This window comes from Centroberyx affinis, unplaced genomic scaffold (assembly GCF_046629955.1).
Source record: "Centroberyx affinis isolate AG114_WGS23_722 - 3 ecotype Tasmania unplaced genomic scaffold, CSIRO-AGI_Caff_v1 ptg000772l_1, whole genome shotgun sequence".
Taxonomy (NCBI): Eukaryota; Metazoa; Chordata; class Actinopteri; order Beryciformes; family Berycidae; genus Centroberyx; species Centroberyx affinis.
In genome coordinates, this window is record NW_027279380.1 from 105190 (window position 1) to 129124 (window position 23935).

Genomic DNA, 23935 nt, shown 5'->3' on the forward strand with positions numbered 1-23935 from the left:
GTTGAACAATGGTTCTTCCTACCATTAGGCTGCTCTAAGTCTGATAGTGTTGGACCATTCATCCCACAGGTGATGGTATAGGAACTGTCATAGAGTAGAATGGGGTCATTATGTGTTGTTGGTGAATTAAGTTTTGCCATCTTTACTGCCAGCATCAACATGCCAGTACCATTTATTATTTGTTGGAGTAACCCCATGACTATTTGTTAAACTCAGTGTCCATAGGTAGACAGTGTCTTCCTATGAAACAAATAGAGTTTAACAAATAGTCTATGCACATTTACAGCTTTTTTTTTTTTTTAAAGAAAGAATATGAAACATTTGTGTCTATATTATTTTTCTTTAAATTACAAACCATTAACTGTGATGGGCTGAGCTGATTATTTGTTGGTGAAAACAAATATTTATCCAATGCTTTTATATGCTTACTCACTCCCTGACGTCCATATCCACTCATCCCATTACACTGAATATGAACAAATTATTAAGCGAACTATTGAATTTATTGGAGCACATCACAGCCACAATAATGCTTCCAGTAGTCTTCCGTCACGTGACATATGAAACCAAAATGGCCGCTCTTGTATTTTGACGTATAATAGCTAGCTACTTTTCTATTTGTTTCATTCTTGGTAGAAAACTATCAAACGAGAGACTTTTTGAAGGAATTGTCTCTTACTATCCTCCTTGCTTTGGCTTCCTAATTTTTATCTTGAAGACAATCACGACTGACATCTCTTTGTTGAACGAGTTAGACTATGCACCTTTGGTTCTAACAGCAGGCTAGCTAGCTGGCTCTGGCTGGCACACATCAAGGCAGTTGTAGAAATTGAAATAGCTAGCTAACTTAGCTACGATGGAGGAGTTGAGCGCTGATGAGGTAAGGTGAAAATGGATATGCACTTTTTTTCTCAAAATAACTACCAGGCAGTTAACGTAACTTTGTTTCACTGCAATTTAGACTTTTGTTCGCCTATTCCTTCCTCCCTTCCTTTCTCTTTCTCTCTGAGGCTAGCTGACCTGGCTGTTAGCTATTTTTCTGTTAAAGCTAAGTGGCTAGCTTAGTCTAAAAAGAATAAATGCCTCCACGACAAATGCCACATTTAGCTAAACGCCAGTATGCCTCAGTTCATGTTACTTAAAGCTACCTATATGAAATGTATTCGAGGAGAGTGAGCTAACCTAACATAGTACTCCGAGCAAGAAATGTTTGTGGGTCGTATTTTTGTGTTACCGTTAGAGATAATTTCATTTAGCTAGATTGAGCACTAGCTAAGATAGAAGCTATGTATAAGCTGGTACATAGATAACGTTAACATTGTTTTAGTGAAAATAATTGCAAGTGTATGCAATACTGCTCCTTTGCCAGTTATTTACAAGTTACACTTGTAGCAAATGCTGTGCTTGCTGGGTTGATAGGCTAGCCTGCCTGCGCTAAGCTAACATTTGCTAACGTTGTTTTGCTACGCGTTAGCTAGAAATTAGCCTGCGAGACGACTCAGCATAAAAAACACACTGGCCACCATTGTGCAATCAACTGTGGGCCGGCTATGTGGCCACTGGACACTTCTCATTGAACTACAACTTATTACAACTTATACTTCTAGTGTCACCCTGTAGAGCCGCATTTAATCGACCTTGCAAGTTGGCCGGTGAATTACTACCGTACTCAACGTACAGCTATTTAGCTATCCAGCTGAGTTGGGACTAGCTAGTGGTGACATTTCCCCTTTGTCTGTACTGTAGGTTAGATCCCATCTATACAACAAGGCATGTGGTTCTTTAATAAATAGATGATACAAATAGATGTACAAACCGATAAACCACTGCCTTAAATTGTAGCTCTCCTTTCTGAGGCTAATTAGCAATGCTGAGAGGGATAAGGAAAGTTACCTGAACCTACATTTTGTCAAGGCTGGGCTGACTGTGCCAGTAACATATAGAAGCCTAAGAATGTGGCTTATCGTGTAACAGCTGATATTCATTTGCACAATACTGTTACAATAAAATCTTAAATCATATAGGGTTGTACTACAGTATGTACTGAAGTCAGTACCATTAGTAACAAAGCCTCAACACAATTTGATTGAATGTGTTTAACAAAATGTGTGTGTGTCTTCATTCAAGATTCGCAGAAGGCGACTTGCCCGACTGGCAGGAGGACAGACATCACAGCCTAGCACCCCTCTCAGCACCCCCCTGACATCCCCACAGAGAGAGACTCCACCTGGACCCCTCCCTGGACCTTCAGGCGCTACACCCCAGCCCCTGCCACCAGCTGCCTCTCAATCATTGGGGCTCAATGTCCACAGTGGTACCCCCGCCACATCCCCTATGGGCGCCTCTGGTATGAATAAAACAAGAGCCACAAGTATCAGAGTACATTTTGTCAGTTTCTAGTCTTCACCATGTTTCATGCTGTGATTGTAGGCAAGTAGTTTAGTTGACTTCTGCATGCCGTCCGTACACAAAAGTACATTGTACTTTTTGTTTACTGGGTTTGATGTAAAAACAGATCAGGACACATGAAATGGACAAAACTGCTAACATTTCCAGCCAACTGTCTAAAGTTGTTGTCATAGCACTATTGTATTTTCCCTCTAATATGTCAGTGTAACCCAATCATCCTAATCTGGTGGCCTTGCGATGTGTTGCCTCTGAGCCTTGGAAGGTAAACAACCTGGGTGACATGAGGTTGAGAGCACTTCAGAGGGACCTTGTTATTTAGACAGCCAATGGCAGTCATGCACACCGAGTAATGTGGTCAACAAAAACAGCAGCAGCTTACTGTGCTAACCAGTGTCCGCATTTGACATGAAGTGTAGGCCCCGCTGCAGAGTGGGGATTGATGCTTTCATACATATGCTGCTCTAGAAACAACACTAGTGAGCCATGAATATGGATGGATGAACACAAAAACAATCTCCTGGCATTGTTGGGGCTCATAGATGTGGCCTCTTTGGTGCACTAGGCTACCTTTTATGACTGACTGTTTTACAGTGCTGCTTTTGATACTAAGATATGTGTCATTTTCCACTTCTTGAGGGTTAACTTACTGTTAAAGCTTTTTTGGCATTTTATTTGTTGTGAGTATTTTGCTTTGACAATATCAGTTTATTAGCTGATTTACTTAGGCAAATGGTTTTGTTTATTTGGCTAAATGGTCGGTAATGATGCCGATTGTTGTGCAACCAGGAAGAGAATTGCTAATTCCTGCCCTTTTATCCACAATAAGATCTGGGTGCTAATCAGCTTTGTGTTTACCTATGTACAGCAATCGGGCTTTACAATGCCATGGCACACCACACAGAGCTTAAGAACACCATTCTGAATCTTTGTTAACCCAATGTGGCTGGACAACAGTTTCTTCCATATTGGTGATACTAGTAATAATTCTGACGCAAAATATAAAACTTCAAATGGCTGTGAAGTTATGTTTCATTTATTGAGTGTACCTAAATGGTTTTGTGGTTTTGTGTTTGTTGGTGACGTGTTAATTATTTATTATTTATTTATTATTTGTCTTCTGTGACTTGAATTTGTTCTGTATATTTTGATCACTTGCTATGACATTGTTTTTGGTGCCCTGGTACTGGCTTGCCTATCATTTATGATACTCACGTTAGCTGGGCTACTGCCTAAATGAGATTATATTTTCTCAACTTCCAGATGCATTTTCATTGTTTGTGGGAGCATTTAAACAGCTATGGAAGTTGTTGCATCTGTTAGGAGCAGATAGTAAATAATACATTTTGAGTATATTTGGTTTAATATAATACCTATTCTAGAGTTTATAAGAAAGATGCAATTATTTAAAGTTTTATGGCATATCCGTGTCACGTTTAATTGTTTGTGCTTTGAAGGTGCTCATTTGTTGTGTCTTGCTTTTTGCAGGGGTGGCATATGGCAGTCAGAGCAGCGAGGGCGTGAGCTCCCTCTCCAGCTCACCCTCTAACAGCCTTGAGACTCAATCCCAGAGTTTGTCCCGATCCCAGAGCATGGACATTGACACCGCCTCCTGTGAAAAGAGGTGATGATTTCCCTAGCAGAGAATGGCTTATTGTTCAGCTCTGTAAGGTCTTGTTCAGCCCTGTTAAAGGATCATATTTTTTATGTTTGCAATCACTGACACTTACTTTATTGAATGTTGCACTAGTGGTGCAACACATCCTGAATCAATACAGTGTGGTTACAGCTGCCCTACTGTATTTTATTGCATGTGTTGCATATGTTGTGTCTTTTGTATATAAATAGCTAAATACTGACTCAGCCAGAGCCTAGGTTGGAAAAAGAGTTATCCTTTTAAATCATGATGTCCTGTAAAGGAAAAATCCATCCTAAACACTTCAACACTGTTAAAAACAGCTATTGATCATGTACCTTGTTCAGGCGCAATCTCTGGGGTCTGTCAAAAGTCGTTCTGGGAAATGTAGGAAATAACTAACTGAAGTAGAAGTAGACAAGGCAGATTGAGGGAAAAGTGGGCACACCAAAAAAGTAAATTGCAACACTTGATCACAAAATAACTCCTGCAGTGCAGTGAATATCACAGATTGATATATAACAGTGTAAGAGTATCTGAGGGTGGATTTTTCCTTTTGAAGTCAGTCTGATCTACTGCTGAAATTTATGCTCTGAGCTTTGGTCAATGTTTGTAGTAACCTCTCATCAAAGTGCGTGTTATGTGTTTCATAACATGGCCACATGCTTTGGTTTGCTCTCACAAAATCTGATTATGAAGTTTACTAATAGCACACATAAATGTATCAGGAACGTAGGGCCCACATTAGTCGAGCCTCTCAGTGAAGATGTGGGATCAGCCTGGTTGTACAGTTTGTAGTGAATGAGATGGCCAAAGGAGACCTGGTCAATCTTTCAAGGTCATTCCTTCTGTCCTTCAGTTGAGACACTTGGTATGGACCATTTAGCACAGGTTGTGTGTTTGTGTGGTGTGGTTGTGGATGAGGAGACTGACTGAGCACTATGCCTCTCTGTTTATATCCCAGCATGTCCCAGGTGGATGTGGACTCAGGGATAGAGAACATGGAGGTGGAGGACAGTGATCGCAGGGAGAAGAGGAACTTGGCTGAAAAGGTAAATGGCAGCAACAAACATTTCATAACAGAGAGGCTCTTCCTCTCTTTATTGTCTAGTCTACACTTGGCCTACTTTACTTTGATCAAACACTTCCTGAGATCAAGTGAGTCTTGAAATGCGTAGATGTAAGGGAACTCCTGGGTTTTTTGTGTATTTCCTGTAAGGTAGTTGGGGATTTATCGTAGTTGCCATTCTTGGTTTGACACACTGAACCTTGTCTTTTGACAAACATTGCAAATCACAATAATCATAACATCACCCACTCCACTTGGCGTTGCTATACACTTATACAATTTAAATGTCTATAGATTGTAATCGAGCCCTTGCTGTTGTCCTTCTGCCTCTGAACCTCAGGAAACCTCTGCCAACTCAGATGTCTCTGAAGAGCAGGCTCTGCAGCTCATCTGTAAGATCCTCCGTGTATCCTGGAAGGAGCAGGACAGAGATGTCATCTATCTCCCCTTGCTGGCCGCAGAGTTCCACCAGAACCCTAAAGACGGTAGGTCGTTGAATAGCCTGCTGGTTCCCATCAGCATAAGTTGAATGACCTTGCACTCTGCAACAGCAAAGTCTTGTTTACAACTGACAGATCCACGGATTTGGATGTCAGTGTATGTTGACTATTATCGATTCCCTCTCTCCTGTAGTATTCTCTGACTTCAAAGACCTGATTGGTCAGATCTTGATGGAGGTCTTAATGATGTCCACCCAGTTGCGTGTCCACAACCCCTTTGCCAGCTTGACCGCCACTTCTCAGCCAATCGCAGCTGCCAAATCCCCCGACCACCGTCTGACACTGGTGCAGCCCTCCAGCCAGGGCAGCAGCCCCATGGCCCCCAGTGCAGGGTCCTTTGGAGCCAGCTCTCTGTCCAGGCAAGTACCTAGACACTACGTTAAGCACTTTCTTGATATCAGACAATCAAAGTCAAAGTTTAGGTTGCGGATTGGCTGTGTTGTCATCCGTGAAAATCTTCTTTATTGATGGTATGTGTGGTTGGGAGCCGCCTTGTTTTTCATGGTATTTTTGATTTTAGTTTGGTGTTTTGTGTAACACTTCCTCATTGTTGCTAGGTGATTTTTGCCAATCACCATCTCACAATGTTGTCCACAGTCTGTATGGGTGTAGTCCACACTCGATGACTTTGAATGCAGCCAGGATGACCTCCCCATCTCTCCCCATCCCTACTACACCCTCCGCACCATCTACTCCCTCTACCCCACAATTCATTGTGCCTCCCAGCCCACCCACTCCTGCCATTCCGAGGCTCTCCCTCAACCCCCCATCCGCCCCCCTGCCCATCTCCCAGCGCTACCGGCCCTACTCTGTCACCTCTCCCTGGGGGGTTTCCACTCCACCTAGCCCAGGCTACAGAGGAGCTAGTCTCCCTATGCCTTCTCCTAGCCCTGCAGGACCCTCCGTACCCCCCAACACCCCAGTCCCTGTGCCACCACCCAGCCCTCAATCCCTCCCCTTGAGCTCACCCCGGCGTCGTCCCCACCCCACCTCCACATCCCCTCCCATGGTCCCCCCTTCGCCCAGATCAAACACCAGACGAGCTGCCTTTGCTGCCGGGATCCCACCGTCTAGGTACCTCGTCAGCCATCTGTATGACAATGTGTGGTGCACCTGCAAGCAATCATACTAAAAGTTTAACCTTTTGTGACCCACATGATTTGAGTATGGGTTTGAATTAAAAGGCTTGCAACTAAACATCAGACAACATTAACTAAAAATCCTTTTTATTGTGTACATTGCTTCTGATATAAAGTTAGATTTACATTTTATGCATTTAGCTGATGCTCTTGTCTAAAGCGCTTTGTAATCAGTGAAACCGTAGAATAAGATTTAATTCCTAGATCAGCAGAATTGCAGTTGCTTGTTGTTTACACATGTTTAATTTTTAGGAAATCTAACCTGTTTGCAAATGAGCATGATAAGATACAGTTTAACCAATGGGTTTTATAGGTTTTATGTTGCTATAAAAGGCTCCAGCAATGGAGCTAATGTGAAATGGCTTAAGGCCAGCTTGTTAAAGACTTAACCACATATTCTGGTATGACTGTTTGTGAAAATCACAGGACTGTTATTCGTTGAGAGAGAAAGTGTTCTGACACTGTGTTATATCTGCAGACAAATGGCATTGATGAATATAAAAAAACAGCACAAGAACTAGTCTTAAAGCAAGCATGCACCCCTCCTGCGTCCTTTCCTTCTTGCTCCCTTTTCCCTTCCCCCGTTTTCTTGTGACCTGTGTCCATTCTACATCAGTCTTCATGTTTTTTTCACCTTCCTTGTGTCTCCCCATATTTGCACATCATCCTTTCTTTCCTCCAATCCTTCCCTCGCTCCTCCTTTGCCTTTTCCTCATCACGCCAGCCCGCTGTCGTTCCTGTTCTTTGCCCTCTCTGACATGTCTCAGGACAGCAGTGATGAAGATTCTGAGGAGGAGGAGGATTTTGCACGGGTTCAGTTTGGGTCCAGGTACACCGCTGCACGGTGTGTGTGTGTGTGAGTGTGCTCGCTCAGTAATGGGCCCACCGCATGCTTCAGTGTGCCCAGGTGGCTTGCCACTAACAGCGCACAAACACGCCAGGGTGGACTGGTGAAAGATAGACTGAGGGAGGTGTAGCCATCTTTCAGTTTCCCTTAACTGTTTTTTGGCCTCCAATCAGACTTGTGATATCGTCATCTGGTAGTAAGCAGTTGTGTGCAGTTAGAGCAAAAGGGGAAGTAAATGAAAGTAGTGAATTTCTGCACCCCAGCTGCAGGATGTGGTAGCACCCAAAAATCCATCCACTTTCATGGTGAATTAGGCCTGTAGGAGTCACTCAAATTGCCAATATTTCCATAATCCCAAGCCTTCATCATAATTTCCTTCACTTTTTATTTGGAGTATATGTGTTTAGGAGACTATTAAATGGACAGAGGTACTGGTGAGGTTTTGCACCTGTACTGATGTGATGATAATGTGATAGTTGCCTGCCTCCAGGGAGGTCAGGGTCAGCTATAGAACAGCACCCATGGAGCTGGTACTGTTTCTCTGTCTTGCTGAAGGACATTTCAGCTTTGTAGATGCCTGCGTACACAGAGTTTGAACCCAGGTTCCACTTGGATGGTCTCTCCAACCACTTGGATGGGCTCTCCAACCACTATCACCCTGCCATCCCAAAATGCCAGGGACAATCAGATTATCCCAGAGGAATGATCCTCCACCCTGAAAGACAACGTATAAACTTAAAGGGAAACTTTCCATTAAACATCATTTAGCCCATTTAGTACAGCATGAGACTGTTATGCACTTGGCTTAGTAGAGCTGAGCAGTGTGTTCCTGAATTTTATGCATGGATGGTATCATTAGGATGGAACCGACCTCATCCAGATTATTTTTGGAAACTACAGTGAGAAAGGGGGGTTTGAATTTCCTGTTTCCTCCGCTATGTGGGTTTTGCGCTGCCATTGAGTAAAGAGTATATAGGCTGAGCTGAGCTGAAATGAGAGCATTTGGTGTTGCTGTTGTGAAGGTACAATGGAGTTTAGTTCAACTTAGAATTCTTTATTCAGGGAAAACTCGAATATGAGCAGTAATTAGATAGAATATTTCTAGATAGTCTGCCTGATTTCCACCATTTACTTCTTCTGTTCTGTTCTGTTCTGTTCTGTTCTATTCTGTTCTATTTTCTTGAGGAGAAAATAGAATATGTCATGCTGCCCTGTAGTGGAATGTCAATTTAAGAAGTTAGTCTTAATTTCAAGAAAATAGTGACAGAGGTTATATCCATGCAATGCCTGTGTACTGTGGAGAAATAACAAGACTAATGGCTTTATACCCTGAGGTTTGTTGTGCTGTGAAGCAGCTCACATACTAGAGGTCTGGCTTTTAAAGCTGACCACTAACAGCAAATAAAACTCATGTCACCACGTTTGCCAGTTAAAAGTGGCCTGGAAAATCCCATTACCTGCTTCAAAGGATTGCTACAAACAGCTCTTTAAGATTATTGGCTGAAATCTAATGTATAGGCCTTGTTTGATTTTTTTCTTTTCTTTTTAGTCTGTAGAGCCCAGCGCTGAGATGCTGCCTGAGTTGCAATGTTGTCACTAATGCCTCATGTTTCTTTCAGGACCACAGGAAGAGAGTTGCTTGTTAATCATCTATCTCTCATTTCTCAGTGCTGTGGATGTACCTTCCTGTTGCCCATTGTTTTAACGAGCCTCTGTCTGTCCCTTCTTCTCTGTCTGTCCCTTCTTCTCTCTCTCCCTCTCTGTTTCTCTTTAGTCTGGGTGCATCTGGAGGCGGGATGTCCTGCGATTCAGCCAGCGATCGCTTCACCATTGAAGCATGCAAAGAGACGGAGATGCTGAACTACCTCATTGAGCGTTTTGACAGTGTTGGCATGGAGGAGAGGAAGGCTCCCAAGGTAGCTGGCTGGCTGCCGGTGTGGCCCAGACACATAAATGTTTGTCAACCAGGGAGCTGCCTTTTATTCAGATTATTTAGATTTAATCATTAGTCTGTTTTTTTACTAAAGAAGAAAAACTGTTCAGAGATCAGATTAGAGGATTAAGATTGTTAGATACACATGTGTCCCAATGACCTTTCTAATAGTAACAACCGATACTGAAATCCTTTTTTGGCTTACTCAGCACAGTAGCTGAGATTTTTTTATAAACTGTCCTGAGGTACAAAAAAAGAGTACAGCCTGTCCTTCTCTCATGGTCTCCACAGAGACTAGCCACCACATCCCAGTAGGTCTGGAAGTGAGAGGAGGTTTTGCTCCCACCAGGAACAGTGATTCAGCAGAATCTGAAGAGAGTTGCTGTGAAATTGACAGTATTAATGTTTATCGCACCTCTAACCATGTCGTTCTTCTCCCCGCTCCCCCTTTCTGTTTCGCTCTCTCAGATGTGCAGCCACCCGAGTGTCAGCCAGCTCCTCAGCAACATTCGCTCTCAATGTATTTCCCATGCTGCCCTGGTCCTGCAAGGCACCCTCACCCAGCCTAGGTAGGCAAGCCAGCCAGTCAATTTGACATTTCACTGCATTGTGGCCCTTTCTTATTTCTCTTTTCTCGTTGTCATTATATATTGGGTACACTCTGTTCCTTTTATGTTCTCTTTGAATGAGTCTCCATAGCAACTACTCTTTCACCTTGCCTCCACACACAAGTTGTTATTTTTTTTTTTTTTGGTACACTGCATCTCTTTCTGTTGCCTCCACAAAGGAGCCCTCTTCAGCAGTCTCTGCTGGTACCTTATATGCTGTGCCGGAACCTTCCATACGGCTTCATCCAGGAGCTGGTGCGCATTACACACCAGGAGGAAGAGGTCTTCAGACAGGTGGGGAGCACAGTGGGCCACTACACTATATTGACCCAATCATATTCTAATTTTAAAATATCTATCTGGAGTCTATCTGGAGATAAGAATTGTCATACATGAGGGAACAGCCTTATCTACATAATTGAATGTAGTTGGGGGAAGGAGTGCTTATGCTCATTATTTGCTCAGGTTCAATAAAATCCAAGATTTTCTCTGGCATGCAGCTGAAATTGGCCAGGGATTATAGACGCAGTTTCACTCCAATACCTTGTTTAGGAGGTCACTCTAAAACACCTTTTCCCATGGGAAAAAATTGCAGCAATTCGGAAAACATGCAAAAACCCACACTGAAGATTTTGCTGTGGGGTGAAAATGAGATTCATAAATCCACTGATATGCATGACGTTTTCACTATCTCTCTGTTCATCTTTGTGTCTCAGATCTTCATTCCCATCCTTCATGGACTGGCTCTGGCAGTGAAAGAATGTTCCTTCGACAGTGACAACTTTAAATTCCCCCTCATGGTAAGGAGATCTATGTGCTGGCCCTACCTACCAGGCAGGAGATGAGACTTAAATGTAGTCACGGTTACATGGGATGTAGGGCTTAATGTGGTCTTCTAAATGCTGTCTGGCAGCCAGTCAGACAGCCTGTCTACTTAGCAGATGGACAGCCCCAGACGTGTATGTATGTGTGCAAGCATGTCTAAATATATAATGGATTGTCCCCACTGTGCTGCTTCTCCTCTAGGCAAAGTATGATGATGAATCTCTTGCTAGTTTGACAAGCTCATTTAGAAACCTTGAGAAAAGCTCCCGCTATGGTAGTCACCGCTCATGCCAGAATACAGGAATAGAAAATTTTATAATCTGGTTTTGGACCTCTTTAAATTTGGTGTATTTAAGTAAACAATAGGTGTTTAATTTTATAGAATAAATACTGGCATTGGATTGCCACAGTGTAGAATGTGTAGTGGGCCTCTTTCCAGAGAATACTGTTGGACATTGTTTTTTCTTACAATAGTAGTAAGTATGTAATACATTTTTAGATCTTGAATTGTCAACTCATCTCATCAAATGTCAGACTGTAAATTTGATTATATCAAAATTAACAAGCAAATAAAGTATATATTTTTTTTGAGGGCCACAAAAATTGGCCATGTTGCCAGATTTAGAGAAATTTAGAGACAGTTTGGTTAAAGTTTCCATTAAAGAACCATATTTAATGTGTTTGTTCTCTTTCTACAGGCATTAGCTGAGCTCTGTGAAATCAAGTTTGGAAAGACTCACCCAATGTGCAATTTGGTGAGTGTTGTGTCCAGCCAACATTACGATACTTTGTATTCATCATTATGCACTCACAGCTCAGATTGTTAAGCCTGTTTATTGCTCTAGCTAAACCAATAAAACCATCACCAAACAGCTCACGGTACATGTAGTATTTCCTTGAATTGTGTGTTTTACTACATGCCTGGCCATTATCTTTGTTGTTCCTTGCATAAGTAAACAGTCCTGCTGTAGCCATACCTTTAGCTGAATTCCTCAGCTAGATACCAGCAGGGCCACTTGACAGCAGCACAGAGGAATGTGCTCTGCTTATTTTATTCATGACATTTCGTCCTGGTTCATGTCTAGGAGAAGGGCAAGACAAAGTTCCCTTGTGCATGAAGAAGGACTGTGACTAAATTTAGCCAGATAACATTCTCTCAAATCAGAGTTCTTTGAAGTTACATTAAACTCACTTGTTCACTTGCTAACTGTCTGGTAATGACTGGGTTCAAAAACATCACACCTCTTGCATATTTCTATGCAGGCAGCTCTGAATTTCAGTTGCATTTTAGGCATTTATCTGACACACTTATTCACAGTGTCTTGTGAGCAGGTAGGCATACAGTGTCAAGTTGCTCAAGTACAGTTTGATATGGTTGTTAATGGACACAGACACACAGGATTGAATCTTTATGACAGGATGCTTACTCTCATCACTAGGCCATAAAATATGTTTTAAATGATTATGAATTGACTACACATATAAACCTATATTTCCTTCTGTGTAATGTGTGTGTGTGCAGGTAACGTCGCTGCCCCTCTGGTGTCCCAAACCCCTGAGCCCTGGCTGTGGCAGAGAGGTCCAGAGACTGTCCTACCTGGGAGCCTTCTTCAGCCTGTCTGTCTTCGCCGAGGATGATGTGAGTCGCACAGCTGAACTGTAGTGACTAGTTCACTGCATTGTATTCTTGTACTTCACGGTCCTGGCAAAAGCAGTTTACGAAAAGTGGCTTTGCTGCACATTTTAGAACTGTGAGAATGGAGAGCAAATCGGAGAGCGATAAGAAAAATATGTCTTCTTCTCTTTTTACTTGCTGAAAATAAAAATAACATTGCAAGAAGTCAAGTGTTTGATGTACAGCTGTTTTTCTATGAGTTTTCTCTTTTGCAGTTTGTTAGGATTCATGGGTTACCTTTTCTTGCATTTCCTCAGACCAAAGTAGGAGACAAGTACTTCTCCGGCCCAGCCATCACCATGGAGAACACTCGAGTGGTCAGCCAATCCCTGCAGCACTATCTGGAGTCAGCAAGGGTGCGTCTCTGCTTCTTTATGGCTTTTACAGCTTTCCTCTGCACTAAATATGGAGTAATACCATGTGGTTAAATTATTCTGTGTTGTCTTCATCAGGGTGATCTGTTCAAAGTCCTTCATAACATCTTACTGAATGGAGAAACTCGCGAGTTGGCTCTTAATTACATGGCAGCTCTAGTCAACTGCAATGTGAAGAAAGCCCAGATGCAGGTGAGTAGCAATACTTGGAATAGAATAATGTTGTAGGTTTGCAAACCAAAAAATGTCAGTGTATATTGTGTACAATTTCTTCAATAATTCTTGATAATACTAACATTTGTATTAGGATAATTTATATAATGACAAAACCTAAATAACAAAAGAGTTCAACTGCAAATTAGAGCATTTAATTTCATTGCATTAAATTTCGGTGTCCTGAACATTTGATTCTCCTGAATTCAAGGGATTTGGATAAATACGGCTCTGCTGTATGATATAGGTTTAGAAAACCACAGGATATGTGTCAGGGACTGCCTAGTCTGTGCTTTCTTTCGTTACAAAGTTACATTGCTTGTTACATTGCAGCTGACTGTTCTATATTCATTGTCCTTTCTCCCAGACCGATGACAAACTGGTGTCGACAGACGGCTTCATGCTGAACTTCCTATGGGTGCTACAACAGCTGAGCATGAAGATCAAGCTGGAGACAGTGGACCCCTACTACATTTTCCACCCACGCTGTCGCCTTGTGGTCAGCCCAGAGGAGACCCGCCTGAAGGCCACCATGGAGGAGCTCAAGAGCTGGCTGGCAGAGCTGCGTGAGTTGACAAACATGATAATACAAGATTTATTGTCAGGATAACCCAGTTGGGGTCAGATAATATTTGTTTTTGCAAACAAGTTTTGTGCTTGAAGTTTGGTGTGAGTTGTTTGTGCAGTACATTCATATGAGTGTTTGAGTGCCAGCCCAGTAGCACTGGTATGGTCCATAAACTTTTGCTATTTTGAGAAATCGGTTGGTTACGTAGAGAGGAGCCATTTTGAACGTTTATGAGTCTTTAAAGTGATTCATCAACTCAGATCTGTGTGTGATTCAGAAGTGATCCAATTGATCTCAGATGAATCATCCTTGCGTTATTGTGTCAATATTCCTTCTGCCTCTGCTTTATTTGGAACCTTGCTCATCTTCAAGATGATAACACATACACGTTGTTCCATACCCAGTTCATGTCATAGATTAAAATAGAGTACCATTTATTTATGCCACACTGAAATCCTTTGACACACTTGACCAAACTTCCCATGTCTTGCTTAGTCAAAATAACCAACATGTTGCTCAAACGTTATTCCAGAAGCATCATAAAAGTTATTTTGTCTAGGCACTCAAGTGATACTTAACTAAATGACACTGTCTTCTTTGAATGGCATTATTTGTGTCTATATTGTGTGTATTTAATTCTATCTGTCCGTGTTGACAGATGAAGATCCCACCAAGTTCTCAGAACCCAAGTTTCCCACCGAGTGTTTCTTCCTGACACTGCACACCCACCACTTGTCCATCCTGCCAGGCTGCAGGCGCTATATCCGCAGGTTGCGGGCCATCCGTGAGCTCAACAGGTATATATAGACACACACACACACACACACAGCTACTCATAGCATAGTCAGTATGTGTGTATTAACACTAATGTGTCTCCCATATTAGGACTGTGGAGGAGCTGAAGAACAGTGAAAGCCAATGGAAAGACTCTCCCCTGGCCAGTCGACACAGAGAGATGCTCAAGCGATGCAAAACCCAGCTCAAGGTTGGTTCATCATCTTTGTCAATGCACCCACTGTCTCTCCTTCCTATTCTGATCAAGCCTATCCAGAATGATGAGACAGAGCACGTTTACAGAGATGTTATGCTAATTATGTGTGACTTTGTCCTGTCAGAAACTGGTGCGGGCCAAAGCTTGTGCTGACGCGGGCCTTCTGGACGAAAACCTGCTCCGCAGATGTCTGCAGTTCTACAGCACGGTCATTCAGCTCATTCTTCGCATGGTGGACCCTGCCTACCCCCAGTGAGTCGCACTACCACTGACAGACCGTGTCGCTGTTGGTGTGATGTGATGTGAAAGCGATAGAAGTAGCATCGCACAAAGAGAAAAAATGTTGTCAATTTTATGTTTTGGGACAAGTGTCCCTCTTGATTATTTCCGCTGTCTGTCATGCCGTGTTTCACTTCAGAGTGGATCAAAAACAAAAATGAAGTACCATGTTTTTTTTTTTTCTCATCCCTTATACAGCATTACCCTGCCACTGAACCCAGAGATTCCCAAAAGCTTTGCTGCTCTGCCTGAATTCTACATTGAAGACGTGGCTGAGTTTCTGCTTTTCGTTGTGCAGTGAGTTCATAGTTGTCAGTCTTATTGATTGCACGCTTGTCTCATAGGTCCAGCTCGTCTCTCCTGTTGATGTTGAATAATAAATGTTCAAGCTGTAACACCTCTGGTTAAAAACAAGACAATATAATACAAGATAAATAAAAATGAAACTTGAACAGACACAAACAATTACAGATTTTTTTAAATTTTTTATTAAAGATGTAAGAATTATTCTCACTTCCGCTTTTCTCATTCCTTCCTCCCTCTCATCCTCCTCCTCCTCCTCTCTCTCAGGTATTCTCCCCAGGTTTTATATGAGCCGTGTGTCCAGGACATCGTCACCTTCTTGGTGGTGTTCATCTGCAGCCAGAACTACATCAGGAACCCCTACCTTATCGCCAAGCTGGTGGAGGTGCTGTTCGTCACCAACCCGGCTGTACAGCCACGCACCCAGCGGTTCTCTGAGATGATGGAGAACCACCCGCTGTCTGTCAAACAACTGGTCCCTGCCCTTATGAAGTTCTACACTGGTGAGGCCATAGAGGAAGAGCCATCAAGGTCTACAAGCTGTAGTTCTGATGAGTTATAGGAAATGGGATCAATATTGTGTATATAGTCCTGTAAAAAAGAGTAATTCTCATGCCTTATGTTATACTAATACAAAGTTAGCCATCCACTAAAGAACAGATTCTCAAGTAATTAGTAGTGTTTGGTAGATCGTAGGTGATTTGACAAATATATTGATGTTGCAATTCCCCCGATTTAATTTTACCTTGATCTTTGGTCATTTAAAATGTAGGTTAGTGCAAGACACTCAAATGGGGAAGTACATGCGGGGTCAAAAATTACCCTCAAGTTGATTTTAAGAAGGTTACATAAACACATGCAGCATTTCACAACCTTTCCTCAGGGTGCGCTGGTTTTGTGTGCTTCCCCTTTTTACTGTCTTGTGCTACTGCTTTCTGTTGGGAATGCACTGTGACCGGTGCAACCGGTTCATTATTTTACGCTTTTTCTTCCCTGCAGGACATACAGTATAATACTGTAAAATGACGCTTCCTTGTGTATTCTCTTCCTTCCTTGGGCTATATTTGAATTCAAATCATCACGCCTATACTGCACACAGTATCTGTGTGTTTCATGGACAAATACGGGGATTACATATACAGTATATGTAACAATGATTGGTTGACAGGAGGATGTACACAGTTGCTTGACCCTCGTAGTTCACCAAGTGCTATAAGAAATGGGACATTGTCCCACAAAACTGACCAAAACTGTCTTTTCTCGGCAGATGTGGAGCATACCGGCGCCACCAGTGAGTTCTACGATAAGTTCACTATCCGGTACCACATCAGCACTATCTTCAAGAGTCTCTGGCAGAACATTGGCCACCATGGGACCTTCCTGGAGGAGTTCAAGTGAGTTTGCTGCAGTGACACTGAAGAGCTACTGGTTGGAAAGCAAAAGTGTTTGAAAGTTGGCTGTTTTGCATGAGTTAATTGTAATATCAGTAATGGTAATTAGAGTGATATAAGTTAAAAGTAACAATTACTTGGAGCTTAGCTGTAATTTTAAAATTGTAATGAGAATTTGCAGGCTTGTATATTGCATATTTTAAATAAGTTTTGGTCTGGAATCTCAATACATTTCAGTGACATGAAAATGTGATTATCCTGAATGTCTACCAATTGGGTTTAGATAGTAAGTCTACTGTATATCATTGTACAGTATCATTGTTGAAATCAATCGGCACACGATGATTGTTAAAAGTTTGGTGAAGCAAAAATGGCAGTTTAGTTTTGAGTGAGGGGCAGTCTGACTTTGATCAAATCCAGTTTGACCTATTCATCTATCTTGTATCATGCTTTCCCCTCCTCATAGCTCTGGGAAGCAGTTTGTGCGCTACATCAACATGCTGATCAACGACACCACCTTCCTATTAGACGAGAGCCTGGAGTCCCTGAAGCGCATCCACGAGGTTCAGGAAGAGATGAAGAACAAGGAGCAGTGGGAGCAGCTGCCTAGGGTCAGTGCTCAGTCATGGGAACAATGAAGTCTTATATTCATTCACCGGGTCGTTGTAAAATACAATACTAAAACTTCAAAAGGAGTTAAAAGCTTACATAAACATCTTGCCTCAAAACAAAAGGAAAGAAAGAGATACAGAAAAGAAATCAAACAAAACAAATCAAGATGGTTATCGTGCCAGCTGGGGCATATGTACTTGCTTTAAGTCGCTACAGTGATGTTTTGGGTGAACTTTTAATTTAACAAAGATTAACTATTGTGGAAATGGTGGCGTTGGTTGTTGAGTGTTTTTTTTCCCACCCACTTCCAGGAGCAGCAGCAGAGCCGCCAGTCCCAGCTGACTCAGGACGAGCGAGTGTCTCGCTCCTACCTGGCTCTGGCCACAGAGACAGTCGACATGTTCCACATCCTCACTAAGCAGGTCCAGAAGCCTTTCCTCAGGCCTGTGAGTACTGCTGCCCCCACAGGACATTCAGAGGAATGGTCACGCTTAGACTTTACCTACTCTAGGCTCTTTATGGGGAATTGTCTTCCCCAGTGTGCACTCAAATATAAGCCAATTACTGTGATGGCAACAATTTCTGTATGAGGTGGACATGTTGAACAGGACTAGCTATTCTTGACAGTGTCTTCTTCTGTTTCCAGGAGCTGGGGCCTCGCCTAGCAGCCATGCTGAACTTTAACCTCCAGCAGCTCTGTGGGCCCAAATGCCGGGACCTGAAGGTGGAGAACCCAGAGAAATACGGCTTTGAGCCCAAGAAGCTCCTAGACCAGCTGACTGATATCTACCTGCAGCTCGACTGTGCCCGCTTTGCTAAAGCAATTGCAGATGACCAGGTTGGCACAGATGGGAATAAACCTTACCAATATTGACCTTACTAACATTTCCTCTTACAGATCAAAAATCTTGACTCCAGTATAAAAAATACTTGCTAACTGAAGTAGAAGAACACAAGAGGGAGTGTGTTATGGTGAATAACGTCACAGTTGTGATCTAGTCACAAGTAATGGCCACAGGCGATTGTGGTAGATCTTCACAGCCATGATTTTATTCACTTTAACACATGAGCATGAATGCTCTATTGTATTTAGAGAACGTATTACATTATCCTTAAATGTGTTTAAAAACATTGTTTATGTGTTTTAAGTGCTAGAATCTGTACATTTTGGCCAGGAGACACAGTATGTTGGGAACTAGCTAGTATGCTTGCTTTACCGTCTGAACTGAAAAGGTTTTAAAAGTGCTACAACTGTAATATAATGTTCTCCTGGTGTTGTTTTTGCTTAATAACACAGAAATCAGTAAAATGCTTAGTTAAACATTTGAGCCACTACCAGCATCAGAAAACAGTGTGTGCTTTCCCCTGGTGTGTGTTCTACATTACTTTTATTGGACTTACAGCACCACAAACATCTACTTGATTTCACATCTTGGTTGCAACCACTGCTAAATGCAAAATAAGATTTACGTATTGACTATAGGCATTTGATATGTGATTGGTGTATGATGAATACTTTGAGTGATACAGTTCCCGTGACATTACACTGATAATGTCTTTGCCAATCATATTGTTCAGGTGAGTCTAATGCCAGGACTGTGTATAATAGAACTTGTACAACAGGAAACACTTACTTGATCCAGCTGCTGCTTGTTGCACACTAATGTCATCATATTGGTTTTTAAGAAAGTGAACAAAGCTGTGAAATGATACTGTGAGGTTGAATTTATTGTTTAATGAAACGGAAGCAAAAGACCTAGGAAAACAGTGTGCAGACTCTGTTCAGAACTAGTGCAGAATTTCTCAAATATGATTATGAGAATTATGCATAATTAATAAGAATGGATACTCTTGTCCTCTCAAAGATGCCCCTCTCCCTTGCAGCTCCCTAAAACATTTTTCCTTCTTTCCTCTCTCTCTCTCTCTGCAGCGGTCGTACAGCCGAGAGCTCTTCGAGGAGGTGATCTCCAAGATGAGGAAGGCCGGTATCAAGTCCACCATCGCCATTGAAAAATTCAAGCTGCTATCAGAGAAGGTGGAGGAGATAGTCGCCAAGAACTCTCAATCTGAAATGGACTACAGTGACGCTCCTGACGAGTTCAAAGGTGTGTGTGTGTCCTCAGTGATTCTGAGCACAGCAAATTATAGGTCTTTTGAAATTTTGATATCTAATGAAGAGATAAATTGGCTCAAGGAAGATTGCGTACTGTTTTCCCCTAGCTTCCGTGTATAAACTCGCACATTTCTCCTTTCTCTTTAACATTATTACAGGGTCCGTAAGCACATCTGGAAAATGAATTTTAATGATCTCCAGGTCGTGAAATTTTAAGAATTTTACAAGAATGTTGTTCAGTCCTGATACATATGATCATATATTTTATGTACTTATAGACCCACTATCATTTCATATAGGGTATTCGTTGTTGTAAAGAACATTCTTAGCAATCATATTGCGCCAACAACAGCAGCATTCATCATATTGAACATCACCCAAAATCTGCAAATCCAGTCATGAAATAAATTTGGTAATTTTTAAATGTGGGGGTGGGGGGGAAATCATAGAATCCTGTGATTAGCTTTCCTGCACTCAGTCAGTAAGTCACTCAATCTGTTTTGCCCTTTGTAGAAAAAGGCACTTAACTAAGAAATCATCTCTGATCCCAGATCAGTCGGTGCAGACAGAAAGGATCTTGAGCAACCTCTATCAGTGTAGAATTCCAGACATTTTGCAGGGGATTTTGCGGCTCATGGAGGTCATATAGACAGCTTAGAGCAGGGCTATCCTATAACCACAGACTTAATATAATCTAGAATGGGAACGTGGCCCACATACCACCTTTGATTCCCAGATATACCAGCCTACCCACCACACTCGATGGGAGTGTGCCGTACAAGACACATGGGTGTCAGCTTTCTATGCAGTTAGAATCTCCCACGGCAGGTTTTATTTTTAAACGTGTAACACATGAGTCGTACTGTAACAACCTTGTGACATTTCAATATAGGGCACATTTCATCTGATTCCCTTATTGGGTTTATTGGCTATTTCCTTTCCTGAGGTTTTGATAGGTGCACCAATTATGCTGTCACATAAAATATATTGGGTCTGAGATATATTTTCATAAGTTGGCTTTGGACATTTCTCTAGCTGACACAAGCACGTGTAGACAAAATGTATTTAGTTTTTTTAACAGAAGAGGAAACCTAACGGGCAATCCATGCCTTTTAAATTTAATTCTAAATGCAGAAACTCAAATGAAGTGCGATATTTGCAGTTTCATTCATTCATTTATGGAGCAACAGATGACCAAAACAGCTGTTTTCTGAAAATTACTTACAAAAGCCATACAAACACTGCAAACTAAGTGGGTAATTTAGCTAGTGGCATACCATTGTTCAGATATATGGACAAAATGTGAACCCTATATAGTGTAGCTGGTCTACTAACTCTTCTCCAGACATAAGGAGGCCATGAAATATCTTTTTATGTCTCTCTAAAGTAAATATGAAATAGTAATGTGACCCTTCACTGTGGAAAAATACAGGTGTTGATGTTGCTGGTTCTTCAAATCTCCCACTTGCAGCGCACCAATGAAGCATCAAATTAGGAGTTTTAACTGATGCACATTGGTTATTGCGTCAAGTGTGTTTGAGCCTTAATCCTGTATTAAACCTGTGTGTGACTGTGTTATAACAGACCCTCTGATGGACACACTGATGACTGACCCTGTGATATTGCCCTCGGGGAACATCATGGACCGCTCCATCATCCTGCGCCACCTGCTCAACTCCCCTACTGACCCCTTCAACAGACAGCCGCTCACAGAGAGCATGCTGGAGTCAGGTATCCACACCATGATGCCCTTTCACCACTGCATGGAAAGCAAGGAGAGCTGCTGTTCAGGATAGACATGCAAAGAAGAGTGCAAGTGCAAGAACCTGTTTTGTGCTTGTAACAATTGCCTGGTCTTTAATGATTTCAGGACACCTACAATACTATCAAAATTGAATGTTTTCAGCATATTCGACAGGTTTGGGGTCAATTCATGAATGAACTCATCAGTCCAGTTCAGCTGAGGAATTGGAATTGGAATTAGAAAAAAAAACAAAACTAAAGGAAACAATTGGAATTGAATTGGAATTTCAGGAGGTTCCATTTAATTCAGTGAAATTATGTGAAGTTCCTTGTTTGTTTGTTTTACCGCATATCTGGGATTATATGTAGTGTTATCATCAATCAATTCTGAATATTATAAAATGTTATAGGGACCTTTCAGGTGGTATTTGATGCAAAAAATGTAATCAAAATACATACATTATGATTGAATGTATTTGATTTGTTTAACTGTATTTTATTTGATTCATGATGTTTGATTTCTAATGTTTATCAAGTCAAGACAAACTCTCTTAGAAGTGGAATTTCATGGAATTTCATGGAATTCAATTCTGTTTCCTGTCATTCCAAGTCAGTTCCAATTCCAAATCCAACTCCAGGAATTGAATTGAATTTACCATTGGAATTCTCAGTTCAATTCATGAATTGCTCCGACCCTGATATTTGATTGTGAAGGTCAGTTTCTAGGCTTCTCCTCACGTTCTGTTCTCATTTCTACAGTCCCTGAACTGAAGGAGAGGATCCAGGCGTGGATGAGAGAGAAACAGGGAGGACGGCTTATCTAGCGACTCCCTGTTCCCGACGTCCGCCCTGCTAACCATCACTAAGGGATGCTACCAACTCGACTGAATCAGAATCACCACTACCAACGACATCAAAAAAAAAGCATTGTGGATGAAAAAAGGAAACCTTATTTGATTTTTACCCACCTTTTATCCTTTTTGTCTCAGACCATCATTTGAAGGTCCTTGGCTCTAAAAACAAAACATAATAAAGTTAAGACTTTTAAAAGTTTTTTTGCTCATGACTTTGTGTATATATTCAAATATATACATATATTTAACGAGAGTTAGTTAATGCATTATAATGCTGCGAGGATAAGATTCCACCACCTACAGGTCTACCAGCGAGGTGCATTCATTCACTTCACTGATCATTTTCCTTTACTGTTCCCATCCGTTTTGTAATAATGTGTATGTTGGCTTCATTAAAGACTTTTAATTATGTGAAGGGGAGGGCAATGCATTTGGGTGGGATGGGGCAGGGTCTGATAAAATTGCCTGTCCTTTAGTTTCACTATCAAGACTGTGACAATGACGAGCTTGATGGAGCCCACGTAACGTACGCTCCTAATCATAGAGCTAACAAACATACGCACAATTTGTGCTTGTGGCCGACGAAGCTCGTAAATGGGATTATACCTAAAGGATGTAGCTCAGCGTAAACTCTAACCTTAAATGTCTGCTTTCTTTAGAGTACAGTGGGAAGTCAAGCATCGGTTTACCAGAATCCGTTAAGTTGGTCCTTTCTAGTCCCATTTCTTTCCCTGTTGACTTTGATAAAGAGTGAATTTACTTCTTGTGTGTGCATGGCCTCAAGTCCAGAACCTCCTAAGCGCCTCATGGACTAATAACCCTGTTTATGGCGAAGCTGAACGAACACGAGAGAATGTAGCATGAACACCAGAGACACAGTTGTAGGAGCGCACCATTAAAAGTCTGTTCTTCAGATCCACCGACATCTCACCTCAAGATGGTCTCTCTCAAAGCGCACTGTACCTAACTTGACCTTGCTGACCTTAACTGTACAGGAAATAATTTCCTTTAACCACATACCTGTTTTGGAAGCTAGGATTTTGAACTGAAATAAATGATGATGCACATATGTTCACAACTAGTCTTTTTTGTGGGGGGTATAACTGACCTTTATTGTGCGCCTTCATTGTTTTCTTTCTGTTTGGTTGATTCCTAGGTATTTTTGTTCGGAGCTTTTCTTTTGCCAATGAACCAAGCCTCCCAAACGCATAAGCCTAGTCATCTTTTTTCCTGTAAACGTTATAAACTAATGGATTAACTCTGGGAACTGTCCTCAATTTCACTGACAGGATTTAAAACATACAGTATCTGAGGAAGGGTAGACTGCAGCATTTTATCCTGAATAATGACTATAAAAAAAATGTGTAGCAGTCAAGGTCTTAAAGCGGCTAACATCTGTTGCACACCACACAAATCCCATACTGAAAAAAATACATTTCACATATACCTCAGGATTTGTCTTAAACACACAAAACTGGGAGAAAATATGAATTTGCACATGTAGATGGCATTCCTTCAAAACATTTTCTTTATTTTTATGTGCAACATATGGGCAGGTAACCTATATCCAAAAGATATTCCGAATGAGTATCATCCACATGTGCAAGTGTGAACGTGAATTTTTTTGCCATACTTTGTATATCTGAAACATATTTTTTAAACATTAAGTATATGTGATTTTTTTTTTGTCGTATGGAAGTAGAGATCTCAAAAAAATACATAGTGATTCTGTCAGTGAGGCATTGATGGTAGTTCAAGGCCCGTTGTAAAATGCAGTTGCCTCCGTTTGGCCGCTAGACGGCGCTCTCCCCAATGACCCTGGGTGTTGCGGTGACAGCGGTATACGGGGAGCGGTG

General features: G+C 41.7%; 1 protein-coding gene across 2 annotated transcripts; it reads left to right on the top strand.

The window, feature by feature from the left end:
• The first annotated feature begins 591 nt into the window (after positions 1 to 591).
• ube4b (ubiquitination factor E4B, UFD2 homolog (S. cerevisiae)) lies at positions 592 to 23140 on the top strand. 2 transcript variants are annotated; one of them, XM_071520134.1, is made up of 27 exons: positions 592 to 880; positions 2128 to 2347; positions 3895 to 4030; positions 5007 to 5094; positions 5452 to 5596; positions 5745 to 5970; positions 9372 to 9513; positions 9999 to 10099; positions 10318 to 10432; positions 10855 to 10938; positions 11662 to 11718; positions 12486 to 12602; positions 12896 to 12994; positions 13091 to 13204; positions 13593 to 13791; positions 14452 to 14590; positions 14679 to 14778; positions 14909 to 15036; positions 15262 to 15360; positions 15634 to 15869; positions 16634 to 16760; positions 17224 to 17368; positions 17681 to 17815; positions 18016 to 18207; positions 19300 to 19474; positions 21067 to 21213; positions 21985 to 23140. In XM_071520134.1, exons 1-27 carry the CDS (start codon positions 857 to 859, stop codon positions 22047 to 22049), a joined length of 3555 nt encoding a protein of 1184 aa, XP_071376235.1. In that variant the 5' UTR covers positions 592 to 856; the 3' UTR covers positions 22050 to 23140. The 2 variants fall into 2 exon arrangements, with proteins under 2 accessions (XP_071376235.1, XP_071376236.1); XM_071520135.1 differs by having other exon boundaries at positions 14458 to 14590.
• The last annotated feature ends 795 nt before the right edge of the window (positions 23141 to 23935 follow it).

Bases quoted from the DNA above. Each gene is read 5' to 3' on its own strand.
- ube4b (XM_071520134.1), top strand. From the start codon at position 857: ATGGAGGAGTTGAGCGCTGATGAG. The intron at 14,591-14,678 runs GTATATATAGAC...CTCCCATATTAG, and splicing joins GCCATCCGTGAGCTCAACAG to GACTGTGGAGGAGCTGAAGA. The intron at 17,369-17,680 runs GTCAGTGCTCAG...ACCCACTTCCAG, and splicing joins AGTGGGAGCAGCTGCCTAGG to GAGCAGCAGCAGAGCCGCCA.